This window comes from Anomaloglossus baeobatrachus, chromosome 3 (genome assembly GCF_048569485.1).
Source record: "Anomaloglossus baeobatrachus isolate aAnoBae1 chromosome 3, aAnoBae1.hap1, whole genome shotgun sequence".
NCBI lineage: Eukaryota > Metazoa > Chordata > Amphibia > Anura > Aromobatidae > Anomaloglossus > Anomaloglossus baeobatrachus.
Window position 1 is genome coordinate 212,530,223 of NC_134355.1, and position 26,268 is coordinate 212,556,490.

Sequence of the window (26,268 nt, forward strand, 5' to 3'; positions counted from 1 at the left end):
CTGTATCCACTCTGGGACTTGTTGTGCAGGTGAACGGATGATACATTTCACTAACTGTCTCCACTGTGGTACTTGTTCTGCAGGTGAGAGTGTATACAGTTGGTACTATGCAGCAGAAATCACAGAGTGGAGACAGATAGTGACATTTAGCATCCGGTCACCTGCACAAGTCCCAGAGTGGATACAGTTAGTGACATGTAGCATCCGGTCACCTGCACAACCAAGTCCCAGAGGGGAGACAGATAGTGACATGCAGCACACTATGTGTCAGAGCAGAGCATGTCACTGTCTCCACTCAGGGACATGTTGTGCAGGTGACCGGATGATACATGTCACCAACTTGCTCCACTCAGTGACTTCTGCTGCATTGTTCCAACTGTATACACTCTCACCTGAACAAGTCTCAGAGTGGGGCAGTTATTGACATGTATCATCTGGTCACCTGCACAACAAGTCCCAGAGTGGAGACAGATAGTGACATGCAGCACACTATGTGTCAGAGCAAAGGTTTTGGTTTAAATTTTGCAATACAGTGTCAATAATGCATAACTCCATGAAAGCTATTTGTCTATGACCTTTTACATTGATGGTCAATCCTTTAGATATGTAATCATTGTGTGATCGGTGTAGGTACAACAAAAAGCGCCACCGCCAATCAGCAGTTCATGTTGATTTGAATAGATGGCGCATGTGCATTACATGACCACGGTGACTATTACAATGAAGGGTCTATGCAGCTACGCAACTGTGCTACTCTAATTGACACCAGAAACACGAAATCTGCGTGGTGGCGTGTACAGGGCCACCATCAGTGCATGAAAACAATGACTGTTGTATGGGTCCCGATGAAGAGGGGGGCATGGCCAGGCATTGGGTAATAACTTAGCTTTATTAAGCCCAGGTACGGTCTGGCCCACCATTGCAAATGGCCACAATCACAGCCTCATCAGAGGGACCCAGCCATGTCACTTCTACCACAACACATAGCAAATTTGCATGTGAAGGAACATTGCCTGAAAATTAGCCAGGTGCTGAAGGCAAGGTCAATGTAGCAAAGCGCTGTGTGTGCAGCAGCTTAATTAGGTCATTAGTCTGCGACCTCATCACAGTGCTGCATGAAAGCACTCTGTGAGCTGAACACATGCGCGGGCCAAATTCCAGGGGTGCTCGGGTGGCACGCCGACCAAAGAACCAGCCTTGTCTCAGCTGGCTGTGCATCGGAAGGCACACAACTAGCTAAATTGCATCGTGGCTCAAAGAGAACATTGACTAACATTGGAGCTATGGAAGGTGAGTAAAATGTTTTGTCTTTTGTTTTTGCTGCATAATATGACACGAAGGGCCAAAAAAGGAGACTTCTATACAATTAAGAGGACATATATACCAAAAAGGGGACACAAACCATGATGAGGACATAACCCAAAAGGAAGACATAAATACCAAGAAGAGGACATATACTGTATACCCGGAAGATATTATACAGATTGGCAGTGTGTGTGGGTGATATTATACATAGTGGCAGAGTTGAAGAGATAACGCGACCTTGCGGGCAAACACCGAACTCTGTCTTTACAGTTATGGTATGGGGCGGGTGAGGTGCTGTAAAATAAAGAATAAAAAAAAAAGTTTCAATATACAGACAGGTTCAGCAAAGCATCCTGCAGACTCTGTCTACGTGGCTCTTCTGCTTTAGATCATTGCTATGTCCCCCGGTATGCACAACGGCCTAAAAGACCTTCCATGACAACATAGCCATGTGACCAGTCTGGTGTGAATGTTGCACAGACCTTAGCTTTCAGACTGGTCTCATGACTATGACATCATCAAAGTTCATGTTAACTGATTTTTATCTTTATAGGTATATTTTTTAGTAACATGTAAATAGTTTTTTCATTCTCGAAACTATTGTTTTCTGTAAAGAAGGGAATTTTGTTACTTACCGTAAATTCCTTTTCTTCTAGCTCCAATTGGGAGACCCAGACGATTGGGTGTATAGCTACTGCCTCCGGAGGCCACACAAAGCATTACACTAAAAAGTGTAAGGCCCCTCCCCTTCTGGCTATACACCCCCCGTGGGATCACGGGCTGCTCAGTTTTAGTGCTAAAGCAAGAAGGAGGAAAGCCAATAACTGGTTTAAACAAATTCAATCCGAAGTAACATCGGAGAACTGAAACCGTTCAACATGAACAACATGTGTACCCGAAAAAAACAAAAATCCCGAAGGAAACAGGGCGGGTGCTGGGTCTCCCAATTGGAGCTAGAAGAAAAGGAATTTACGGTAAGTAACAAAATTCCCTTCTTCTTCGGCGCTCCATTGGGAGACCCAGACGATTGGGACGTCCAAAAGCAGTCCCTGGGTGGGTAAAATAATACCTCAAGTTAGAGCTGCAAAACAGCCCTCCCCTACGAGGAGGCAACTGCCGCCTGCAGGACTCTTCTACCTAGGCTGGCGTCCGCCGAAGCGTAGGTATGCACCTGATAATGTTTGGTGAAAGTGTGCAGGCTCGACCAGGTAGCCGCCTGGCACACCTGTTGAGCCGTAGCCTGGTGTCGTAATGCCCAGGACGCACCCACGGCTCTGGTAGAATGGGCCTTCAGCCCTGATGGAACCGGAAGCCCAGCAGAACGGTAGGCTTCAAGAATTGGTTCCTTGATCCATCGAGCCAGGGTGGATTTGGAAGCCTGCGACCCTTTGCGCTTACCAGCGACAAGGACAAAGAGTGCATCCGAGCGGCGCAGGGGCGCCGTGCGGGAGATGTAGATTCTGAGTGCTCTCACCAGATCTAACAAATGCAAATCCTTCTCATACCGATGAACTGGATGAGGACAAAAGGAAGGCAAGGAGATATCCTGATTGAGATGAAAAGAGGATACCACCTTAGGGAGAAATTCCTGAATCGGGCGCAGCACTACCTTGTCCTGGTGAAACACCAGGAAGGGAGCTTTGGATGATAGCGCTGCTAGCTCAGACACTCTCCGAAGAGACGTGACCGCTACCAGAAAGGCCACTTTCTGTGAGAGTCGAGAAAGTGACACCTCCTTCAGAGGCTCGAAGGGCGGCTTCTGGAGAGCAACCAGTACCCTGTTCAGATCCCATGGATCTAACGGCCGTTTGTACGGAGGGACGATGTGACAAACCCCCTGCAGGAACGTGCGTACCTGAGGAAGTCGTGCTAGACGCTTCTGAAAAAATACTGATAGCGCTGAGACTTGTCCTTTAAGGGAGCCGAGCGCTAAGCCTTTTTCCAAACCAGATTGCAGGAAGGAAAGAAAAGTAGGCAATGCAAATGGCCAGGGGGACACTCCCTGTGCAGAGCACCAGGATAAGAAAATCTTCCACGTTCTGTGATAGATCTTAGCAGACGTGGGCTTCCTAGCCTGTCTCATGGTGGCCACGACCCCTTGAGATAATCCTGAAGACGCTAGGATCCAGGACTCAATGGCTACACAGTCAGGTTCAGGGCCGCAGAATTCAGATGGAAAAACGGCCCTTGTGACAGTAAGTCTGGCCGGTCTGGTAGCGCCCACGGTTGGCCGACCGTGAGATGCCACAGATCCGGGTACCACGATCTCCTCGGCCAGTCTGGAGCGACGAGTAAGACGCGGCGGCAATCGGACCTGATCTTGCATAGCACTCTGGGCAAGAGTGCCAGAGGGGGAAACACATAGGGAAGCTGGAACTGCGACCAATCTTGCACCAAGGCGTCTGCCGCCAGAGCTCTTTGATCGCGAGACCTCGCCATGAAGGTCGGGACCTTGTTGTTGTGCCGAGACGCCATTAGGTCGACGTCCGGCACTCCCCAGCGGCGGCAGATTTCCTGAAACACGTCCGGGTGAAGGGACCATTCCCCTGCGTCCATGCCCTGGCGACTGAGGAAGTCTGCTTCCCAGTTTTCTACGCCGGGGATGTGAACTGCGGATATGGTGGGGGCCGTGGCTTCCACCCACATCAGAATCCGCCGGACTTCCTGGAAGGCTTGCCGACTGCGTGTCCCACCTTGGCGGTTGATGTATGCCACCGCTGTGGAGTTGTCCGACTGAATTCGGATCTGCTTCCCTTCCAGCCAGTGCTGGAAGGCTTGTAGGGCAAGATACACTGCCCTGATTTCCAGAACATTGATCTGAAGGGTGGACTCCTGCTGAGTCCACGTACCTTGAGCCCTGTGGTGGAGAAAAACTGCTCCCCACCCTGACAGGCTCGCGTCTGTCGTGACCACCGCCCAGGATGGGGGTAGGAAGGACCTTCCTTGTGATAATGAGGTGGGAAGAAGCCACCACTGAAGAGAGTCCTTGGCCGTCTGGGAAAGGGAGACTTTCCTGTCCAAGGACGTCGACTTCCTGTCCCATTGGCGGAGAATGTCCCATTGAAGTGGGCGCAGATGAAACTGCGCAAACGGAACTGCCTCCATTGCTGCCACCATTTTCCCTAGGAAGTGCATGAGGCGTCTTAAGGGGTGCGACTGGCCTTGAAGGAGAGACTGCACCCCTGTCTATAGTGACCGCTGCTTGTCCAGCGGAAGCTTCACTACCGCTGAGAGAGTATGAAAACTCCATGCCAAGATATGTTAGTGATTGGGTCGGAGACAGGTTTGACTTTGAAAAGTTGATGATCCACCCGAAGGTCTGGAAAGTCTCCAGCGCAACGTTCAGGCTGTGTTGGCATGCTCCTTGAGAGGGTGCCTTGACAAGTAGATCGTCCAAGTAAGGGATCACCGAGTGTCCCTGAGAGTGCAAGACTGCTACCACTGCTGCCATGACCTTGGTGAAAACCCGTGGGGCTGTCGCCAGACCAAATGGCAGGGCTACGAACTGAAGATGGTCGTCCCCTATCACGAAGCGTAGAAAACGCTGGTGCTCTGGAGCAATCGGCACGTGGAGATAAGCATCTTTGATGTCTATTGATGCTAGAAAATCTCCTTGAGACATCGAGGAAATGACGGAGCGGAGGGATTCCATCCGGAACCGCCTGATTTTCACGTGCTTGTTGAGCAGTTTTAGGTCCAGAACAGGACGGAAAGAGCCGTCCTTTTTTGGTACCACAAACAGATTGGAGTAAAAACCTTGACCTTGTTCCTGAGGAGGAACAGGGATCACCACTCCTTCTGCCCTTAGGGAGCACACCGCCTGCAGAAGAGCATCGGCTCGGTCGGGAGGTGGGGACGTTCTGAAGAATCGAGGCGGAGGACGAGAACTGAACTCTATCCTGTACCCGTGAGACAAAACGTCTCTCACCCACCGGTCCTTGACCTGTGACAGCTAAATGTCGCCAAAGCGGGAGAGCCTGCCACCGACCGAGGATGCGGAGAGAGGAGGCTGAAAGTCATGAGGCAGCCGCCTTGGAAGCGGTTCCTCCGGCTGCTTTCTTTGGGCGTGAGTGAGCCCGCCAGGAATCTGAACTCCTCTGCTCTTTCTGAGTCCTTTTGGACGAGGAGAATTGGGCCCTGCCCGAGCCACGAAAGGACCGAAACCTCGACTGTCCCCTCCTCTGTTGGGGTTTGCTTGATCTGGGCTGGGGTAAGGAAGAGTCCTTACCCTTGGACTGTTTAATGATTTCAGCCAATTGCTCACCAAACAGTCTGTCTCCAGATAATGGCAAACTGGTTAAGCATTTTTTGGACGCAGAATCTGCTTTCCATTCTTTCAACCACAAGGCTCTGCGTAAAACGACAGAGTTGGCAGACGCCATAGATGTACGGCTCGTAGAGTCCAGGACAGCATTGATAGCGTAAGTCGCAAACGCAGACATTTGCGAGGTTAAGGACGCCACCTGCGGCACTGATGGACGTATGACAGAGTACACCTGCGCCAGACCAGCTGAAATAGCTTGGAGTGCCCACACGGCTGCGAATGCTGGAGCAAACGACGCGCCAATAGCTTCATAGACAGATTTCAACCAAAGGTCCATCTGCCTGTCAGTGGCATCTTTAAGTGAAGCCCCATCTTCCACTGCAACTATGGATCTAGCCGCAAGCCTGGAGATTGGGGGTCCACCTTTGGACACTGGGTCCAGCGTTTGACCACGTCAGGGGGAAAAGGATAACGTGTATCCTTAACACGCTTGGAAAAACGCTTATCTGGATAAGCATGATGTTTCTGGACTGCTTCTCTGAAGTCAGAGTGGTCTAGAAAAGTACTCAATTTACGCTTGGGATATCTGAAATGGAATTTCTCTTGCTGTGCAGCTGCCTCCTCCGCTGGAGGGGCTGTGGGAGAAATATCCAACAGTCTATTGATGGCCGCTATAAGGTCATTCACCATGGCGTCACCATCAGGAGTATCCAGATTGAGAGCGGTCTCAGGATTAGACTCCTGATCATCTACCTCTGTCTCATCATACAGAGAATCCTCTCGCTGAGACCCTGACCAGCGTGATGACGCCGAGGGTCTCTCCCAGCGAGCTCGCTTAGGCTGCCTGGGACTGTCGTCCGAGTCAGAGCCTTCAGCCTGTGATGCGTGGGACCCCCTTGGAGCACGGATTAGTTCCAACTGAGGGGGACCGGGGAACAGTGAATCAACAGTGCCCATGGTCTGAGCGACCGGCCTGGACTGCAAAGATTCTAGAATTTTTGTCATAGTCACAGACATTTTATCAGCAAAAACTGCAAACTCTGTCCCCGTCACCGGGGCAGGATTCACAGGCATCTCTGCCTGGGCCACTACTAGCATAGACTCCGGCTGACGAAGTGGCACAGGGACCGAACATTGCACACAATGGGGGTCAGAGGAACCTGCCGGTAGATCAGCCCCACATGCGGTACAAGCAGCATATAAAGCCTGTGCCTTGGCACCCTTGCTTTTTGCGGATGACATGCTGTCGTCTCCGCAGAGCAATATAGGGTATAAAGCCAAGAAGCGACCGTACAGTGCAATATATATAGGTACAGACAAAAGTACACTAAACAACACTGTGGCACTAGTGGGGTCAGCACCTAGGTGCCGCTTACCGCCCGCTTAAAAGCGGGTGTGTGGTCGCCAGAATCCCCTGTCTGGATCTCCCAGGGCTATGTCCGTTCTCCAGCTCAGACTGCATGCAGGAATGGCTGCCGGCGTCCTGTGAAGAGGGGCGGGCCGTGGGCGTGCTGCAGACAAAGAGCGGGAAACTGGCGTCCCACTGTGCCCAGTGAGAGGGCTGGAGTATGTAAATACGACTCCAGCCCTTCGGCGCTGATCATTATACAGCATCTCGCCCCTTCCCTGACTGACAGGGTTGGGGGCGGGAACGAAACGGAACTAGGCCGCAAACGCCGGGGACTAGATTTATAAGCGCTGCCGTCGTAAAAGCACGGTCAGCGCGAAGTCCCCGGCGCACCACAAGTCACAGCCGCAGCCTCTAGGGGCGGCCGGCGCGGTAGTTCCCCACAAATAAACTCACTGCAGCTAAGCTGCAGTGAGTATAGTCCAAGCGCGCAGCGCTACTGTCCCCGGCGCACTAGCACACCCAGCAACGCTGGAGTGTGTCTGTGCCTGTCTGCACGGGGACACAGAGTACCTGAATGTTGCAGGGCCATGTCCCTGACGGTACCCAGCTCCGTATCCAGCAGGTTCTCCGGGTCTGTGGATGGAGCCCGGCCTCAGAGCCTGGAGGCCGGTAAGATCCCACTTCACCAGAGCCCTTCAGGGGGATGGGGAAGGAAAACAGCATGTGGGCTCCAGCCTCCGTACCCGCAATGGGTACCTCAACCTTAACAAACACCGCCGACAAAAGTGGGGTGAGAAGGGAGCATGCTGGGGGCCCTAGTATGGGCCCTCTTTTCTTCCATCCGACATAGTCAGCAGCTACTGCTGACTAAACAGTGGAGCTATGCGTGGATGTCTGACCTCCTTCGCACAAAGCTTGAAAACTGAGCAGCCCGTGATCCCACGGGGGGTGTATAGCCAGAAGGGGAGGGGCCTTACACTTTTTAGTGTAATGCTTTGTGTGGCCTCCGGAGGCAGTAGCTATACACCCAATCATCTGGGTCTCCCAATGGAGCGCCGAAGAAATAAAAAATGTAGTGCAATGTAAATTTGGAGACATTTCAGTATTTTATTAATGAGAAAAATAAACTTTAATAAATTTTCAAAATGGCTGCACTGCCTGGCGGTGTAATAGTAGAAGGCTTGAGTGGTGGAGACTTAGCTGTGATGGAGTCAGGGCAGAGTCTCAAGGAACACGATACTTTTTCCATTGTGTGGCCATGAAAATCTTAGTGGCGAACATGGCCGTGTATCAGATCCCTACGATCACATAATGATGTATTATACTAAAGCTGGGTTCACACTAAACGACAGCGACAACGACGTCGCTGTTACGTCACCATTTTCGGTGACGTAGCAGCGACCTTGTAAGTCGCTGTTATGATCGCTGCTTAGCTGTCAAACACAGCAGAAGCAGCGATCATAACGTCGCTGTGCTACATGTTCAGAGAGCAGGGAACCGCGCTTAGCGCTGGCTCCTTGCTCTCCTACAGTACACATCGGGTTAATTAACCCGATGTGTGCTACAGCTACATGTCACAGTTCAGAGAGCAGGGAGCCGCGCGCACTGCTTAGAGCTGGCTCCTTGCTCTCCTTGCTACAGTATACATCGGGTTAATTACCCGATGCATACTGCAGCCACATGTCACAGTGCAGGAGCCGGCACTGGCAGCAAGAGCGGAGGCTGGTAACCAGCGTAAACATCGGGTAACCAGGGAAAGGTCTTCCCTTGGTTACCCGATGTTTACGCTGGTTACAGCTTACCGCAGCTGCCAGTGCCGGCTCCTGCTCGCTTCATTTCGTCGCTCTCTCGCTGTCACACACAGCGATGTGTGTGTCACAGCGGGAGAGTGACGACCAAAAAATGAAGCTGGACATTCAGCAACGACCGGCGACCTCACAGCAGGGGCCAGGTCGTTGCTGGATGTCACACACAGCGACAGCGACGGGACGTCGCTGCAACGTCACAGAAAATGGTGACGTAGCAGCGACGTCGTTGTCGCTGTGTGTGACACCAGCTTAAGGATACACCATCAATATAACAATATTGCTCTAAACATTTATTGTTACAGAATCTAATCTCCAATCCTCTAATGATTGCAGGGATTATCACAACTTGAGCCACTCTGGGACTTGTGCAGTTGAGAGTGGAGAAAGTGTGTCCCATGCATGACAAGTAACAGTGTGGATTTCGGCTAAGTTCACACACTGCCTCGTTTTATTTAAGCGGTGTTTTTGTGCGTTTTTTTGCGTCAAAAAAAACAAAAAAAAGCATACGTGGCAAACAACAGACACGTTTTTACCGTGTTTTGGTGCGTTTTTTGCTCTGTGTTTTTATGCTTTTTTTTATCAGAGAAAGATTGTTGAAAGAAAAAAAAAAATAAAAAAGTTCTGAAGTAATTTCCTTCTTCAATATGTTCTTCATTCTCCACTAGTGTATGCAGGAGAGCATACAGCTGCAGAACTACAGGGCTCACCATGCTCTATCCAGGACTGTATGCTGGAGGGAGAGGCAGGGGGAGCAGAACTACAAGGCTCAGCATCCTCCATCCAATAGTGTATGCATGAGAGCAGACAGCAGCTGCAGAACTACAAGGCTCAGCATCCTCCATTCACTAGTGTATGCAGGAGAGCAGACAGCAGCTTCAGAACTACAAGGCTCAGCATCCTCCATTCACTAGTGTAAGCAGGAGAGCAGACAGCAGCTACAGAACTACAAGGCTCAGCATCCTCCATTCACTAGTGTAAGCAGGAGAGAAGACAGCAGCTGCAGAACTACAAGGCTCAGCATACTCCATCCCGGACTGTATGCAGTTTTTTGCCAAAAAAGAGAAAAAAAAAATGACGTGGGCTTCGCCATATTTTGTATGCTAGCCGGGTACAGCAGGCAGGTACGGGCTGCCCCCAACCCCCAGCTGCCTATCTGTACCCGGCTGGGAACCAAAAATATAGAGAAGCCCTTTTTTTTTTAATTATTTCATGAATTTCATGAAATAATTTAAAAAAAAAAATGACGTGAGCTTCGCCTAATTTTGGTGTCCAGCCGGGTACAACTAGGCAGCTGGGGATTGGAATCCACAGTGAAGGGTGCCCAAGCTTTCTGCGCACCCCCACTGCGAATTGCAGTCCGCAGCCACCCCAGAAAATGGCGCTTTCATAGAAGCGCCATCTTCTGGCGCTGTATCCAACTCTTCCAGCTGCCCTGATGCCGGGTGGCTAGCCGGGTAATAATGGAGTTAGGGCTAGCTGTATATTATCAGCTGGCCCTAAGCTCGAAATTCATGGTGTCACGCCAATATTAGACATGGCCACCATGAATTTCTAGTAATGATAAAAAAAAACCACAACACACAGAAAAATATTTTTATTAGAAATAAAACACAACACAATTAGTGACTCCATCTTTATTGAAATAAACCCCCCTCCGCAGTAATCCTGGGTTAGGGTCCCGCGCCGTCCAATCCGGATCCAATATCATCTGATCGGTTTGCTGGAAGGCAAAGTGATCAGATGATGTGTCAGGATCAAGTGCCTGAATCACATCACACATCAGCTGATTGTATAAAAGCCGGTTATACAATCAGCTGATGCATCAGTGCAAAAAAAAAAAAAATACATACTCACTTATGTGCTGATTACCGGCAGCTCCTGGAGCGATCGGATGAGAGTCTGATCCTGTCCCATCGCTGCAGGAGCTGCCGGTAATCAGCTGATGAAGTCTCCTGACGGCAGGATCAGCTGATAGCCGGCCGGGCGCGAAAAAGCCGGTGAGACTACGATCAGCTGATGCGTCAGGTGACTGCATCAGGTGATCCACGGCCAGGTCCTGCAAGCTTCGTGCGTGCCCCGGGGAGACTGCACACAGCCGAAGCGGCGGGACCGGGACAGGGGCTGGAAGCAAGCATGGCACCCGGACCCTGCAGACAGGTGAGTATGACATACACACACACATACACACTCACTCCGTGTCCGGTCACCTGTGCTGCTGGTGGGAGTATATGATCACACTGCCGACACCGCCCGCTCTCCTGACAGCTGAGCACAGCGGGCGGGTGGACAGTGTGATCACATACTTGCGTGACAGGGGGGATTTCAGTGGAGGAAACCCCCCCCTGTACTCCACACTGGCGCCCCATACCTCCCACAGCTGAATGCTCTGCCTTCACCGCTCCACACACTGGCGTCCTCCGGATCCTCCCCTCGATGCTGAGCTGTGACGCGCGGTAGTCACCGCCCACAGCCCAGTCAATCACTGTGAGTGGCGCTGGCATCCTATGACGTACCCGTCCAGTTTGAGAGCCCGGAAATGCCGGGACGTCAGAGGATGCTGGCGGCCACAGCTCCAGGGGGTCATGTGACTGGCAATGAGCGTGCAGGATAGCGCCGCTCAGTGCCAGAAATGGAAACAGAAGCCAATGCAGAAGATGCATATAATGGTAAGTGAGAAACATTGGGGAAAAAAAAAAATGGGTGAACCACCCCTTTAAGTCTCCTGGGGCTCAGAGTGTCAAGTGTCACTATCCATTTGGCCTCTCTCTGGGCCAGAACCTTCTTCATGTTGCCAACTCTGATGCCCCCATGTATGAGATCAATTCCAAGAACCTTAAGAGACCGGGCGTCACCATCATGAAATTGCCTGAAATGTCGCGGCAAAGTCTTCAAGTAGGTCACATCCACCGCCGTTTTTGCTGCGCAAATGTCTCTCACATGCTCAATTACTCTCACTCAGAGTTCTCTTGAAGTGAGGCCAATATAGATTTTTGAGCACCCGCATGTGGCATAATAGATGACATAAGAACTACCACAAGAAATATATTGATTAATATTGAACTCACGGGTCCCATCACTGGATTTAAATGTGGAGCATCGATAGACATTTGCGCATGCAAGGCAATGGCCGCATGGATATGACCCCATGGATATGTCTCTTATGTCATCTATTATGCCACATGCGGGTGCTCAAAAATCTATATTGGCCTCACTTCAAGAGAACTCTGAGTGAGAGTAAGGGAGCATGTGAGAGACATTTGCGCAGCAAAAACGGCGGTGGATGTGACCTCCTTGAAGACTTTGCCACGACATTTCAGGCAATTTCATGATAGTGACGCCCGTTCTCTTAAGGTTCTTGGAATATATCTCATGGGGGCATCAGAGGTGGCAACATGAAGAAGGTTCTGGCCCAGAGAGAGGCTAAATAGATAGTGACACTTGACACTCTGAGCCCCAGGGGAATTAATGAAAATTTGAGTTTTTCATCCTTTTTATAAAATTCTATCATCATCATAATTTTCTTGGGGGGGTGGGTTCTGTGTTTTTTTTTCTGTGTTTTTAACATTATTTATCTGTTTATTTACTGTGCCCCTTTGTATCTGGCAGTACCCATTCTACATCTATGTATGAAATCGTTTCTAATTGCCTGGAACATAATCTGCACTCTGAATGTCAACAACATGACGTCCGCTGATTCAAGAATTTATTATGTGATTTGATACGTATTGTGTTTTATGTGTAAATGTATACACGTCACTTCAGTGTATATGTGTGTTTATAGATGTGGTTGGATGTGCGCATGCGCGGCCGTTCCGCCTCCTCCCTGCTCCCCTGCGGTGTCTACATGGCTCCAATGTGTGTTTACCGGTCTCCATGGTTACCCGTGGACGTCTGGGAGCACACGTGGACTCTGACGCCGTGTGGGGTGTATGTGACGGGGTGATACGCTCGCGAATGCGCCGCGCAAATCCAATCGCATTGGACGTAGTGACGATCACGTGATCGTCACTATGGATACAAAAGGGTCCTGCCGAAACATCTGTGCACACTTACCCATGAATAAGCGACCATAATCCATCGCGAAACGTACGTCGGGTCCTCCATGCGGAGCCTCCTCTCCACCGGCAAGCTGCTGTAAATGGCGCCTTAGGTATATCCTGCCACACTTTTTTCCCCGATGTTGTGATACTGCTAATTTGTCTATCCAGGGGCTACTATTACATTGGTGTGCCAGGATAAAGGGTGAATATCCAGCTATGTATGCCTGCCTACCCACCGTACTTCCATCATTGCATATTTAATTTTCACATATTTAACTAGTCGTGTCATGTCCCATTGTTATTTATATGGAATTTTTAACTAATTGTTATAATAAAATTGTATTTTAATATTTATACCTCAAAACTCCGTGGTTTCTCTTTGTTTACATAGTTTTCAGTAGGCCAACATTTCTGATTTTAAAATCATTTTTTCAGTTGGTCTTATATATTTCTAATTTTCTGAGATGACTTTTGGGTTTTCATTGTCTGTAAGTCATAATCATCAACATTAACAGAAATACACACTTCAAATAGATCACTCTGTGTGGAATGACTCTACAGTCATATGAAAAAGTTTGGGCACCCCTATTAATGTTAACCTTTTTTCTTTATAACAATTTGGGTTTTTGCAACAGCTATTTCAGTTTCATATATCTAATAACTGATGGACTCAGTAATATTTCTGGATTGAAATAAGGTTTATTGTACTAATAGAAAATGTGCAATCCGCATTTAAACAAAATTTGACCGGTGCAAAAGTATGGGCACCCTTGTCAATTTCTTGTTTGAACACTCCTAACTACTTTTTACTGACTTACTAAAGCACTAAATTGGTTTTGTAACCTCATTGAGCTTTGAACTTCATAGGCAGGTGTATGCAATCATGAGAAAAGGTATTTAAGGTGGCCACTTGCAAGTTGTTCTCCTATTTGAATCTCCTATGAAGAGTGGCATCATGGTCTCCTCAAAACAACTCTCAAATGATCTGAAAACAAAGATTATTCAACATAGTTGTTCAGGGGAAGGATACAAAAAGTTGTCTCAGAGATTTAAACTGTCAGTTTCCACTGTGAGGAACATAGTAAGGAAATGGAAGAACACAGGTACAGTTCTTGCTACGTGGCCCAGAAGTGGCAGGCCAAGAAAAATGTCAGAAAGGCAGAGAAGAAGAATGGTGAGAACAGGTCCTGTGGACTGATGAAACAAAGATTGAGTTGTTTGGTCATACAAAAAAGCGTTATGCATAGAGGCAGAAAAACACGGCATTCCAAGAAAAGCACTTGGTACCCACAGTAAAATTTGGTGGATCATCATGCTTTGGGGCTGTGTGGCCAATACCGGCACCGGGAATCTTGTTACACTTGAGGGTCGCATGGATTCAACTCAGTATCAGCAGATTCTTGACAATAATGTGCAAGAATCAATGACGAAGTTGAAGTTACGCAGTGGATGGATATTTCAGCAAGACAATGATCCAAAACACCGCTCCAAATCTACTCAGGCATTCATGCAGAGGAACAATTACAATGTTCTGGAATGGCCATCCCAGTCCCCAGACCTGAATATCATTGAACATCTGTGGGATGATTTGAAGCGTGCTGTCCATGCTCGGCGACCATCAAACTTAACTGAACTGGAACTGTTTTGTAAACAGGAATGGTCAAATATACCTTCCTCCAGGATCCAGGAACTCATTAAAAGCTACAGGAAGCGACTAGAGGCTGTTATTTTTGCAAAAGGAGGATCTACAAAATATTAATGTCACTTTTATGTTGATAAGGGTGATAAGGGTGCTCATACTTTTGCACCGGTCAAATTTTGTTTAAATGCGGATTGCGCATTTTCTGTTAGTACAATAAGCCTCATTTCAATCCAGAAATATTACTCAGTCCATCAGTTATTAGATATATGAAACTGAAATAGCTGTTGCAAAAACCCAAACTGTTTTGAAGAAAAAAGGTTAACATTAATAGGGGTGCCCAAACTTTTTCATATGACTATATATAATATATATGTTTCCCTTTTTGTATTGAATTACTGAAATAAATTGACTTTTTGAGGATATTCTAATTTATTGAGATGCACTTGTATATTTACACTTAGTAAATGCACTGGGAATTTTCCCAGCATAAATTCCAACCAGTCACTACAAAAGTATTCTGATGCATTCAAGTCCAAACTCTTCTCACCTGGCTTCAATGTACTCTGTCTTTTAATGGCAACATCAGGAAAGTCATGGATTTCCGTCTTTATAACAGAAAAGCTGTTAAAATAAAAAAGTTGTTAGAATCTGTACACGATCCATCAGCTATAAAGGATATGATACCACACAATTGAAAGATACTTACAATTTGCCATCTGGAAAAGACTGCGCTAAGAGATCTCTCTTCCATCTATTTTGGGAGTGCTTCCTGATATGACCACACTGGGAAAAAAATACAAACTGTGGTTAAACAGGTCTTTGATTTGGCCTTATCCCCAGAACCTCAGTCTTTTTTTACTTAATATCTTTCCACAAAATGTATCTAAGGTTGAGATTGCACTTTGTGTTCTATTCTGCAGCGTGTAAGTCACTGCATGTGCGTCTCAGAATGCAGCCGAAAAAGCTGCATTCTGAGACGCATTCGGCAGAACGTAAAGTGTGGACATTCCTGGAGAATTCATGCGTTCTGGATGCTTGCTCTGCCATAGACAGAATGGGAAAAGCATCCAGAACGTACATTTTTCACAGAACGCACCCACTCGGCTCTGCAGCATTCCCATAGACTTGCAGCAGAGCCGAGTGGGACCGCACTGTCACTGTCATGGCTGGCTGCGGACAGTGCCGCGCGATCAGAATGAACTCGGACGAACTTCACCCGACTTCATTGTGATTGTGCGGCTCTGTGCGTGTGCCGCGGCTTGATTTGCGGTCACACGTGAAGGATTCACCTGTGATCGCAAATCCCTTGAGTGACTGCAGTGAGCCGCGCGATCAGCTGTGCTTTCACTCAGGTTATTCGCGGCCACAGCTGCAGTCCTCCACCTGAGAGCAGTGGCCGCGAGTAACCTCAGTGACAGCACAGCTGATCGCGCAACTCACTTCAATTGCTGCATGGAGCTCACAGGAGCGGCGGTGTTCTAGTGCCGCCCCTGTCAGCTTCCGATGTAGCAGAGCTGGAAGCGTCGGGGGACCTTGCGTGGATTACGTCGGACCTGGAGGTGTTTCTGAGGGGTTAATAAAGTGGTGAAAGAGGGTGATTTTTTTGTCTTTCATTACAAATAAATGATATTTTGGATGTGTGTTTATTTACTTTAACTTACAGGTTCATCATGGAAGGTATCTCGGGGAGACGCCTGCCATGATTAACCGAGGACTTAGTGGCAGCTATGGGCTGCTGCCATTAACTCCTTATTACCCAATTTGCCACCGCACCAGGGCAATTCGGGATGAGCCGGTAAAGTCCCAGTACTGTTGCATCTAATGCATGCGGCAATTCCGGGCGGCTGCTGGCTGATATTGTTAGTCTGGGGAGCTCCCCATAACGTGGAGCTTCCCATCCTGAGAATACCAGCCTTCAGCCGTGTGGCTTTACCCTGGCTGGTATCCAATTGGGGGGGAAACCGCACGTCTTTTTTTTAATTTATTTATTTTACTGCTCGATATAGACACGCCCACCGGCGGCTGTGATTGGTTGCAGTGAGACAGCTGTCACTCAGCGTGGGGGCGTGTCTGACTGCAACCAATCATAGGCGCCGGTGGGCGGGGAAAGCAGGGAATACGTGATGGATTAATGAGCGGCTGGCAATTTCAAAAGAGAAGAAGCCGCCACAGTGAGAACGCCGTGCAGCACCGCGCCGGTGATCGTGGATCGGTGAGTATGAGAGAGGGGGTGGGAGGGAGAGACAGACATGGACAGAGAGATAGAGACATAGAGAGAGAGAGACCGACAGACCAACCGACAGAGAGAAAGACGAAAGAAGTGCCTTTGTTATGGTAAAAAAAAAAAAAAAAAAACATGTGGCTCGCAATAATAATGCAATGCAAGCGCACTGCTTCACATTTTGGCAGTGATTTTCTACAACTCATTGATTTCAATGGGTGTAGAACGCAGCCAAAATGGCAAAAACAACTGACATGCTGCTTCTTTGAACGCATGGTTTTTGCCACAAAATATGCAAATTAAACACAGCGTTTAGAAACGCAAAGTGCGGTCTAAAAATCCCCATTTTCCATAGACTTTGCTGTAAAATCAAAACGCATGCCTTTTGGCATGAAAAAGGTACTTCTCAAAATTGACCTAAAAAGCGCCTGAAACGCAGGTGGAAACGCAAAGTGCAGTCTCAGCCTAAGAGGACTATTAGACTTTTAAACATTTTAACGGCTGCACGATGTTTGAGTTTCTCACTGGAAGCACACCACCCCTCCATCTATATATGACTTATACACCAGGATCAAAGATATCAGAAACTTTGAAAACTATACTGCTTTGAACGATGAAACGGTTGAGATATTTAACGTTATTTGTTCCAATTGGGATACCTTTTAGTCACTTCTGAGTTCTTAGGACCTTGTTCACTGGGTCATATAACTATCCCCTCTCTCACCCCTAGCATCCCAATTCATCCCTTCTCCCTTTTTGTCTATGTCTGTCCTGTGTGTCTTCCCCCTGTTTTTTATTTCCTGCATATGCATATAAGAAATGTTGTAATTGCATTGATTTGGTTTATTGTATTCGCATTCAAACTTGTTAAGTCATAATCATCTCTTCAAGCTTATTTCTTGTTAAAAATGAAAATCTTTCAGTACAAATTACAAAAAAAAATTTAAATAAAAAGACCGCACTAAAATAACGTCTTTTTTAAAACTTATAACAATCTGGTGATACTACTTGTTAGAGAAAAAAACATTTACTTGCCTTGCTGAAGAAAAAAATAAGATATTTCACTTTTTGAATGAATTTAAGAAAAGTTAGATTTTTTTTCAATATATATTTTTGAATTCATAACCCACCAGTAGGAACACAAATGCTTTTTTCTTTCAAAAATGTTTTTTGAAAAAGAGAAAATATCACACAAAATCAAGTCTAAGTAACTATAACATATTGGCATATTTTCAGTTTGTGCCTGGATACTTCCTCATATCGAGGAAATTAAGACCATCGCAATAAGAGATCATGTACACACAATTCTCCATGTGGACTTATGTAATGAGTTAATAAAAATAAAAACGTTGATTCTGAAGCACTAAAATTAGATTAATAAAAACTGGAAAGTGAAAAGAATGTTAAGAAAAAGCAAAGAAGAATTCAAATGAAAGCAAAGGCAGATCAGAAAATGAAAGAGAAGGGGGGTGCAGTAGGGGGGAAGGGGAAAGAGGGACTTGGGGTTTCTCTTGGAACACAACCAGTCTAAGGAGGTCTACACACAACCTCTCGAGCAAAAATTAAGCGATTGGTTCCTAAGAGGAAAGGATTACCTCGAAATCAGCGGATTCTCTAAATAAAAGCCATGGCGTCCAAGAGCTGAAAAATGACATTTTTGTGTACTCACCGTAAAATGTGTTCCTTGGAGCCTTTCATTGGGGGACACAGACAGTGGGTATTATGATGTCTCCAGGGAGGCGTGACACTAGATTTAAAAAAAGTGTTAGCTCCTCCCCCACAGCATATACCCTAGCTAGGCAGGAAACCAGCTCAGTTTGGTGTAAAAGCAGTAGGAGAAGGACAACCAAAACAACAAGGGTGGGAGCCGTGTCCCCCAATGAAAGGCTCCAAGGAAGACATTTTACGGTGAGTACACAAAAATGTAATTTCCTTTCTCGCCTTTTCATTGGGGGACACAGACAGTGGGACGTCCCAAAGCAGTCCCTGGGTGGGAACTGAACTATTAACAGTGTATAACATCAGACTAAGAGCTGACTAACAACTGCAACCGCAGTGAACATATATCAAAACACTGTCAAAAAACCGAGCAGTGGCCACTTATAAATGGGCCACTGCCGCCTGAAGGACTTGTCTTCAAAGAGCGGCATCCGCGGAAGCATGCGTATGCACTCTGTAGAATTTTGTGAACGTGTGCACACTAAACCAGGTAGTGGCCTTGCAAAGTTGGACCGCCGAAGCCTGATGGCGGGTAGCCCAGGAAGCACCCACTGCTCGCGTAGAGTGGGCCCGCACATATTGAGGAGGAACAAAACCTCGTGCTTTGTAAGCCTCACAGATGGCAGTCCTGATCCATCGAGAAATCGTGGATTTAGAAGCCTGGTTGCCCTTTTTGTGTCCTTCTGAGAGGACGAAGAGGGCATCGGACTTGCGCACCGGCGCTGTTCTGGAGATGTAGATCCGCAGAGACCTGACAAGATCGACAGTGTGAAGGGCTTTCTCAAAAGGAGTGGACCGGGGCCGGGCAGAATGACGGCAACACAATGTCCTCGTTTAAGTGGAAAGAAGATACAACCTTCGGAAGAAAGGCGGGGGAAGGCCAAAGGACCACCTTATCATGATGGAATATCAGGTAAGGTGAACGACAGGAAAGGGCCGCAAGTTCGGACACTCGCCTGATAGAGGTAATAGCGACTAAAAAGGCAACCTTCCAAGACAGTCGTTGAAGAGAGATTTCTCTCAGAGGTTCGAAGGGAGGAAGCTGAAGAGCTCCGAGAACCAGATTCAGATCCCAGGGATCTAAAGGGGTGGCGATAAGGAGGGACCAAATGCGCTACCCCTTGAAGAAAGGTACGGACCTAAGGACGAGAAGCCAGCTGCTTCTGGAAGAATATTGACAAGGCAGAAACTTGTCCCTTAAGGGTACTGAGAGCCAGTCCGGAGTCCAGACCGTCTTGCAAAAAGGCAAGAACATTAGGGATTGAAAAGGCAAGGGGTGACCGGTTATGACGGTCACACCAGGAAAGATAGGTCTTCCAGGTCCTGTGATAGATACTGGCAGAGGAGGGTTTCCGAGCATTAAGCATGGTATGAACTACCTTAGAAGAAAGACCTGACTTGGCTTGCCGTCAAATGCAGCTGTGCTGTATTCTGGTGGAATATTGGACCTTGCGACAGAAGATCCGGGCGGTCGGGGAGACGCCAGGGAGTGTCGCCGAGAAGTTGGAGAAGCTCTGGGTACCAGGCTCTCTTGGGCCAATCCGGGGCCACGAGGATCACCGGGATTCCCTCCGCTTTGATTTTCTTGATTACTCTCAGAATGAGAGGGAACGGAGGGTAGGCGAAACTGCGCCCACGGAAAGCCCAGAGCATCGGAGCCGATCGCCAGCGGGTCTCTCGACCGGGATATGAAGGGATGTATTTTGGCGTTCATCCAAGACGCTGCCTTGCTACGAGTTCCTCCCTGACGGTTGATGTAAGCCACAGCCGTGGCATTGTCTGACTGGATCCGAACAGGGAGGCCCAATAGTAAGGGCTGAAAGTTCTGAAGGGTCAAAAATATGGCTCTGATCTCTAGAACATTGATGTGCAGGGAGCGCTCGGAAGGAGACCAGCGTCCGTGAACAGTGTGGTGGAGAAACACCGCCCCCCAGCCTATCAGGCTGGCATCCGTCGTGACTACTTGCCAGTGGACAGGGCGGAAGGACTTCCCTTGAGATAGGAATGAGGCCTGAGTCCACCAGACGAGGGAGCTGAGCGCAGTCCGAGATAGATGGACTGACCGGTCTAGAGAAGCTGGATTCTTGTCCCAGGAGGATAGAAGATCCAGCTGTAGGGGGCGCAGATGGAATTGGGCAAAGGACACGGCTTCCATGACTGCCACCATTTTGCCTAACACTCTCATTCCATTCCGAAGGGATGTGTAACAGCGAGAGCGGAGGGATTGGGCGGCCCGGATCAGGGAAGACCTCTTGTCTTCTGGAAGAAAAACCCGGGACTGAGCCGTGTCTATCAGCATACCTAAAAAGGTGATGCGCTGATGAGGAATGAGGGATGACTTGTTGAAGTTGATAAGCCACCCTAGTCTTGACAGCGTGTCCAGACAAATCTGCACACTTTCCGAGCAAACTTGAAGAGAGCGCCCTTTGAGAAGAAGGTCGTCCAAATAGGGAACGACCAGGATGCCTCTGGGGTGTAAGATTGACATGACGGCCGCCATGACCTTTGTAAAGACCCGAAGGCCCAAAAGCCCAAAGGGGAAGGCCCTGAATTGGAAATGACGGTGTCCTACGGCAAAACAAAGGAACCGTTGATGAGATACACATATGGAAATGTGTAAATAAGCATCTTGAACGTCTATGGAAGCCAGGAACTCTCCCGATTCCATTGCGGCTAGCACTGCTCTCAATGATTCCATTTGGAAGGTCCGAATCCGTACGAATCTATTCAGCCTTTTGGAGGTACAAGATAGGGCGGACAGAGCCATCTTTTTTGGGAACGACAAAAAGGTTTGAATAGAAACCTTTGCCGCGCTGTTCCAGGGGCACTGGAATGATAACGTTTGCCTTCTGTAAAGAGGTTATGGCCTGAAATAAGGCCTGGCTTTGCGTTTTGGACTTTGGAAGGCGAGAACACAGAAACCTGTTGGCCGGCAGGGAATGGAAATCGATCTTGTAACCCGAGGTGACGATTTCTCGAACCCAAGCATCGTGAGTGTGGTCTAGCCAGATATCCCGAAAAAGCAGAAACTGCCCTCCAACAGGAGTCGGATCTGAGGGATACCTGGAGTCATGCTGAGGGGGCCTGTACGGGGCGAGGTCCTTTGGGTTTAGGTTGCTTGGAGTGGGAACGCCAGGAAGAGCCCCTTGAGGGACTGGATCCTCGATCTGAGCGTTGAGAAGATCCTTGGGCTGATGGTTTTTGGGGGGCAGGCCGAAAGGGCTGCCTGTGCCAAGGAGATTTTTTAAAATTCCTGGATACAGGCCGCTTTTGTGGTAGAATGGTACTTTTACCACCCGTCGTCTCAGATATGAGTTTGTCCAAGGATTCACCAAACAGACGAAGGCCATGGAAGGGGAGTGTGGACAGAGATTTCTTGGAGGCACTGTCCGCATTCCATATCTTTAATAATAATAATAATAATCTTTATTTCTATAGCGCCAACATATTCCGTAGCGCTTTACAATTCAGGAGGATCATATACAAACAAGTAACAGTTATAGAAATACAATATTTAGAGGGGAAAAAAAAATACAACCCTGCTCGTGAGAGCTTACAATCTACAATGAGATGGGGGGAGAGGCAAGGTTCAAGTGCTTATTTACAATGACAATCCAACCATCTCACGGAAATGGGGCTGGATAATGGTTTCCTGGACCAGTGGGCCCGAGCCTTGAGATGCCTTTGGGTGCCATGGAGTTTGATGTGGAGCTATGTTGTGAGAGGTTGTAGAGGGACTATGTGAATCGAATCTGATTAGGGAGTGTGATAGGCCGCCCTAAAAAGATGCGTCTTTAGGGTGCGTCTGAAGCTGAGTAAGTTGTGATTTGTCCTAACTTCTTGGGGTAGAGCGTTCCAGAGGGTTGGTGCAGCTCGGAAGAAGTCTTGGATCCGGGAGTGGGAGGTTCGAATTAGTGTGGATGTTAGTCGAAAGTTTGCCTTTAGTCTTTAGCCAAAGGACTCTGCGGGCAAAGACAGCATTGGCTGCCGTTAGGGCTCACAAACTAGCAGCATCCAGGGAGCCGTGAAGAAAATAATTAGAGGCTAGAGAGAACAAATCAAGGATCTCAAAAGCCTCCGGAGGAATATAACAAGAACGAAGCATCCTGCGCAGGTTTTTACTCCACACACCCATAGCTCTCGCGACCCATGTCAAGGCAAACAGGGGGCGAAGAGAGGAGCCCGAAGCCTGAAAAATAGATATGACTGCAGCATCAACTGCCCGGTCGGACGAGTCCTTGAGAGACGCGTTGTCTGAAACAGACATGACCGAGTGTTTAGCCAGTCTGGATACTGGCGGATCCACAACGGGGGGGTACTGACCAGGTCTTAACCATTTCAGATGAAAAGGGATAAGTGAAGGAAGAGAAGGGTTTTTTATTAAACCTTCTATCAGGGTGATCCTACCGTTTAGATATAATTTGACGGAAAACCGGACCCTGGGCAAAGGACTTAGGAGGCTTCTTGGCCCGCTTGATTGCCGACTGAGAAGTCGGGTCAGGAGGCTGATCAGAAATCGACAGAGAGTGATTGACAGCCGAAATTAGTGTGTCTTCTATATGCCTAGACTCAGAAAGGACATCTGAATCAGAGTCAGAGTCTTGAGAATCGTGACTACTAAAAGTCACGGAACCTCGGTCAGACTGACTATCGTCCGAGTCGGATGAGGCGTAGAGGTCGCAATGGCGCCTTTTGGAAACAGCCTTTTTACGTTCTGGGGAAGAGAGACCAGACGAAGCAGGCGGGCTCCTCTAAGGGAGCTGAGCCGGGGGAAGGCTGTGGGAGCCTGAGGACGGCTGGGATATCTGAGCGGCAAGGTCATCTAACCTTTTAGACATTAGAAGAGCCCATACAGGCATTACGTCAAAAGACGGGGGTGCAGCCTGGCCGGTGTCCGGAGCAGAATCCAAAGACTGCACGGCATCCTGGTCCGGCAACTGGGTCTGTTGTGACACGGTAGTAGGGGCATCGCAGCCCCGGCATAGTGGATAGCTTCGGCCATTAGAAAACGAGCGTCCACAGGTGGTACAGGCATAGTACAGGTCCGTAGAGGACGCCTGGGAAGGTTTATCACCCTTGTGGTTACGCATGTCAGAAATAGAGTCCTACAGCCCTATAGGGATAGAGTTATTGAGTGAGGAGCCACTAGCAGTATTATAAAGTGACTGCTATGCACAGCCGGTATATACCGATAGCAAAATGGCATATACTGTCAAACAGCCGGCATATACCTGCAGACAGAGCCAGTATATACTGCTAATCGCTGATATACACCGCTAACCAGCAGGCACACACCGCTAGAGAGACAGCGATATACCGCTGAGCAGAGCGGTACATAGTGCTGCAGAAGTGCAGAGCCAAGGAGGCGATCTCATCCGTGTCTGCTCCCCACGTGGAAAATGGCGTCCAGCGTTCCTGGCAGCATGGAGGAGTGAGACGGCCCCCGGAGGCTGATTGGTCCCAGGGCTGGGACTAACGTAACAGCCAATCAGAAGGAGAGCCGCTGCGACTGAGGGAGCGGCTCCCAGAGCAGTGAGAGGGGGCATTGTTAGAATGCAGGCCGACGCCGGGGGCTAAATTAATGAGGCTCCCCAGGATCACGGCCTGCATCGCCCCACCGGCGCCTTTTCAGGCGGCGGTTTGGATGCAGGGGACAGATGACTCGTCGTCTCCCTACCTGCTCCTGGCTCCGTCTGATCACGCGTCGGTCCACGGATGCGGTGATCTCGGGGACGCATCTTCGGCTCAAGGCTGAAGCAGGTCCTCGGCTCTGCTTAGCCCTCTGGAGCTACCTTGGTGTGAGGTGCTTCCAGGGAGCCTGGAGGGGTACGCAGACCCAACGACTTGGGCGCGAGGGAAGACTGACGGCTTGTACACGCCAGGTTTCCTCTGCCTACGCGGGGGGGACGAGGGTGGCAAGGCACCCTGGTATTGCCCCATAATCAAAAATAGAATGATTAAGAAAAAACAAAATAAAAAATAAAAACAAAATAAGCTGGCCTAAGGCACCTGGTAGGGCTCAGGCCAGACATGTCAGGCTCCCTGCTGACACTAGAAAAAAACTGAGCTGGATTCCTGCCTAGCTAGGGTATATGCTGTGGGGGGGGAGGAGCTAAAACTTTTTTAAATCTAGTGTCACACCTCCCTAGAAACATCATAATACCCCCAATGAAAAGGCGAGAAAGGAAATTTGATTAGTTGGAGCTCAGAGTGGGAGGATAGTTTCTCCATCCTGCAAATGTGATCCATTTCCGCCAACCACTCTAAAATCGTCGGGGTTACACCCGACTACCACTTTCTCGGGATAATCGCTCTGGTTGAGGCAACAAAATAACGGAGAAGACCTTGCTTGATCTCTTTGAAAGCTCCAGGGATCATGGACAAGAGACCGATTTGCGGAGAGCATGTGATTGTCAGCCCCGTGATGTGGTTATGAATGTGGAAAACTTTATATATTCCTGAATTATCAGGCAGGACCACCAGATATGTAGCATGGATCCCTCAGCAGCATTACATCTCCAACAAGTGTCAGGGACGGTCGGAAAGATTTTGTGTAGCTCCTTTGGACACCTATACCAACGGGAAATGATCTTAAAGTTTTTTTCTTGCACTTTACAAGTCAAGGGAAGAATATGTACACACATATAAGCTTTTGCCCAATCCAGGTCAGAGGAGGTACTCCCCAGATCTTTCTCCCAGGATTTCACATACCAGACTGGATCCGAATCAATTGGGTCAATCAAAATGGAGTAAATCTGGGATATTACATGGGAGGGGGGTTCTAGTTGGATCAAAAGGGATTCAAAGTTGGTACAGACCCTGGCCAGGTCGGAGGCTGAGTGAGCAGAGGAGATAAACAATTGCAACTGCACATACATGAACCACTGGATTTGTTGATCAGGGAAGGCGGCTCGGAAATGCTGTAAGGTTGGCAGAGAATGCGCTCCCAGCAGGGTAGCGCCAACCCTAGGCCTCTGGGATGAAGACCAGATCATAAACCTCTCCACACCTACGGCCGGCGGAAAGTCGGGATTATCAAAATGGTGTGTCAGGGGGCCCCATGCTTCAGACAGATTAAAATGAGCATTAGTTCTGTCCCAAATGAGTAGGTTCCTTGCCAGAGGGTTGTTCAAAATGCGCTTGGGTCTTCTATGTTTCGCGATCCAGGGCAAGGAGGTCAAGGACCAATCTAAAAGGTTAGCTTCAATATCCACTCACTGCTTTGTCTCGGTCCCATGAAACCAATCTACTACTCTAGTGAGGATAGCTGATGTATGATATAAGCGAAAATCCAGGAGTCCCATGCCCCCTTTTGTCTTTCGTCTCGTCAAATATTTAAAGGTCAGTCAGGGTTTACCTTTTTTCCATACAAAAGCTGTCGTGAACCGTCGAAGTTGGGCAAAGAAGAATCTGGGTACAGCTATAGGAACTGCTTGAAAAAGAAAAAGAAGTTAGGGGAGGACATCCATTTTTAAAACGTTGATACCTCCAAATCAGGACAGAGCCCGCAAATTGTAAGCCTGAAGATCGCCGTCAATGTGCTGTAGTAGTGGTTTGTAGTTCAAATTAAATAGAAGTGAAGGGTCCGGTGTCAGATCCCTAGATATTTCAGAGCAGTGGCACACCATTTAAAGGGAAAGGCTTCTTGCAGAGAGGATTTACGTTTAGCGGGAAGGGTGATATTTAGGATTTCCGACTTAGAGGTATTAACCTTGAAATTACTAACCACAGCATACCGCTCAAACTCCTTCAAGATAGATGGGAGAGATGTTTGAGGGTTCATGATGTAGAGGAGGAGGTCGTCAGCATATAGGGCCAGTTTATGAGTTTTTCTCCCTATGCAGATACCATGAATATCAGGGTTCTTCCTGATGGCTTTGGTTAGATGTTCCATCACCAATGCATACAGAAGGGGGGA

The 26,268-nt window shown here is 48.4% G+C and overlaps 1 protein-coding gene across 1 annotated transcript in view; it reads right to left on the bottom strand.

Moving 5' to 3' along the window:
* Positions 1–26,268, bottom strand: part of LOC142297199 (AT-rich interactive domain-containing protein 4B-like) — a 256,070-nt gene that overhangs the window by 180,856 nt on the left and 48,946 nt on the right. The window contains exons 3-4 of the mRNA XM_075341465.1: positions 15,117–15,193; positions 14,958–15,031 (exon numbers count right to left, since the gene is read on the bottom strand). Of these exons, the coding sequence (XP_075197580.1) occupies positions 14,958–15,031; positions 15,117–15,193 (151 nt within the window). The remainder of the gene's footprint in view (positions 1–14,957; positions 15,032–15,116; positions 15,194–26,268) is intronic.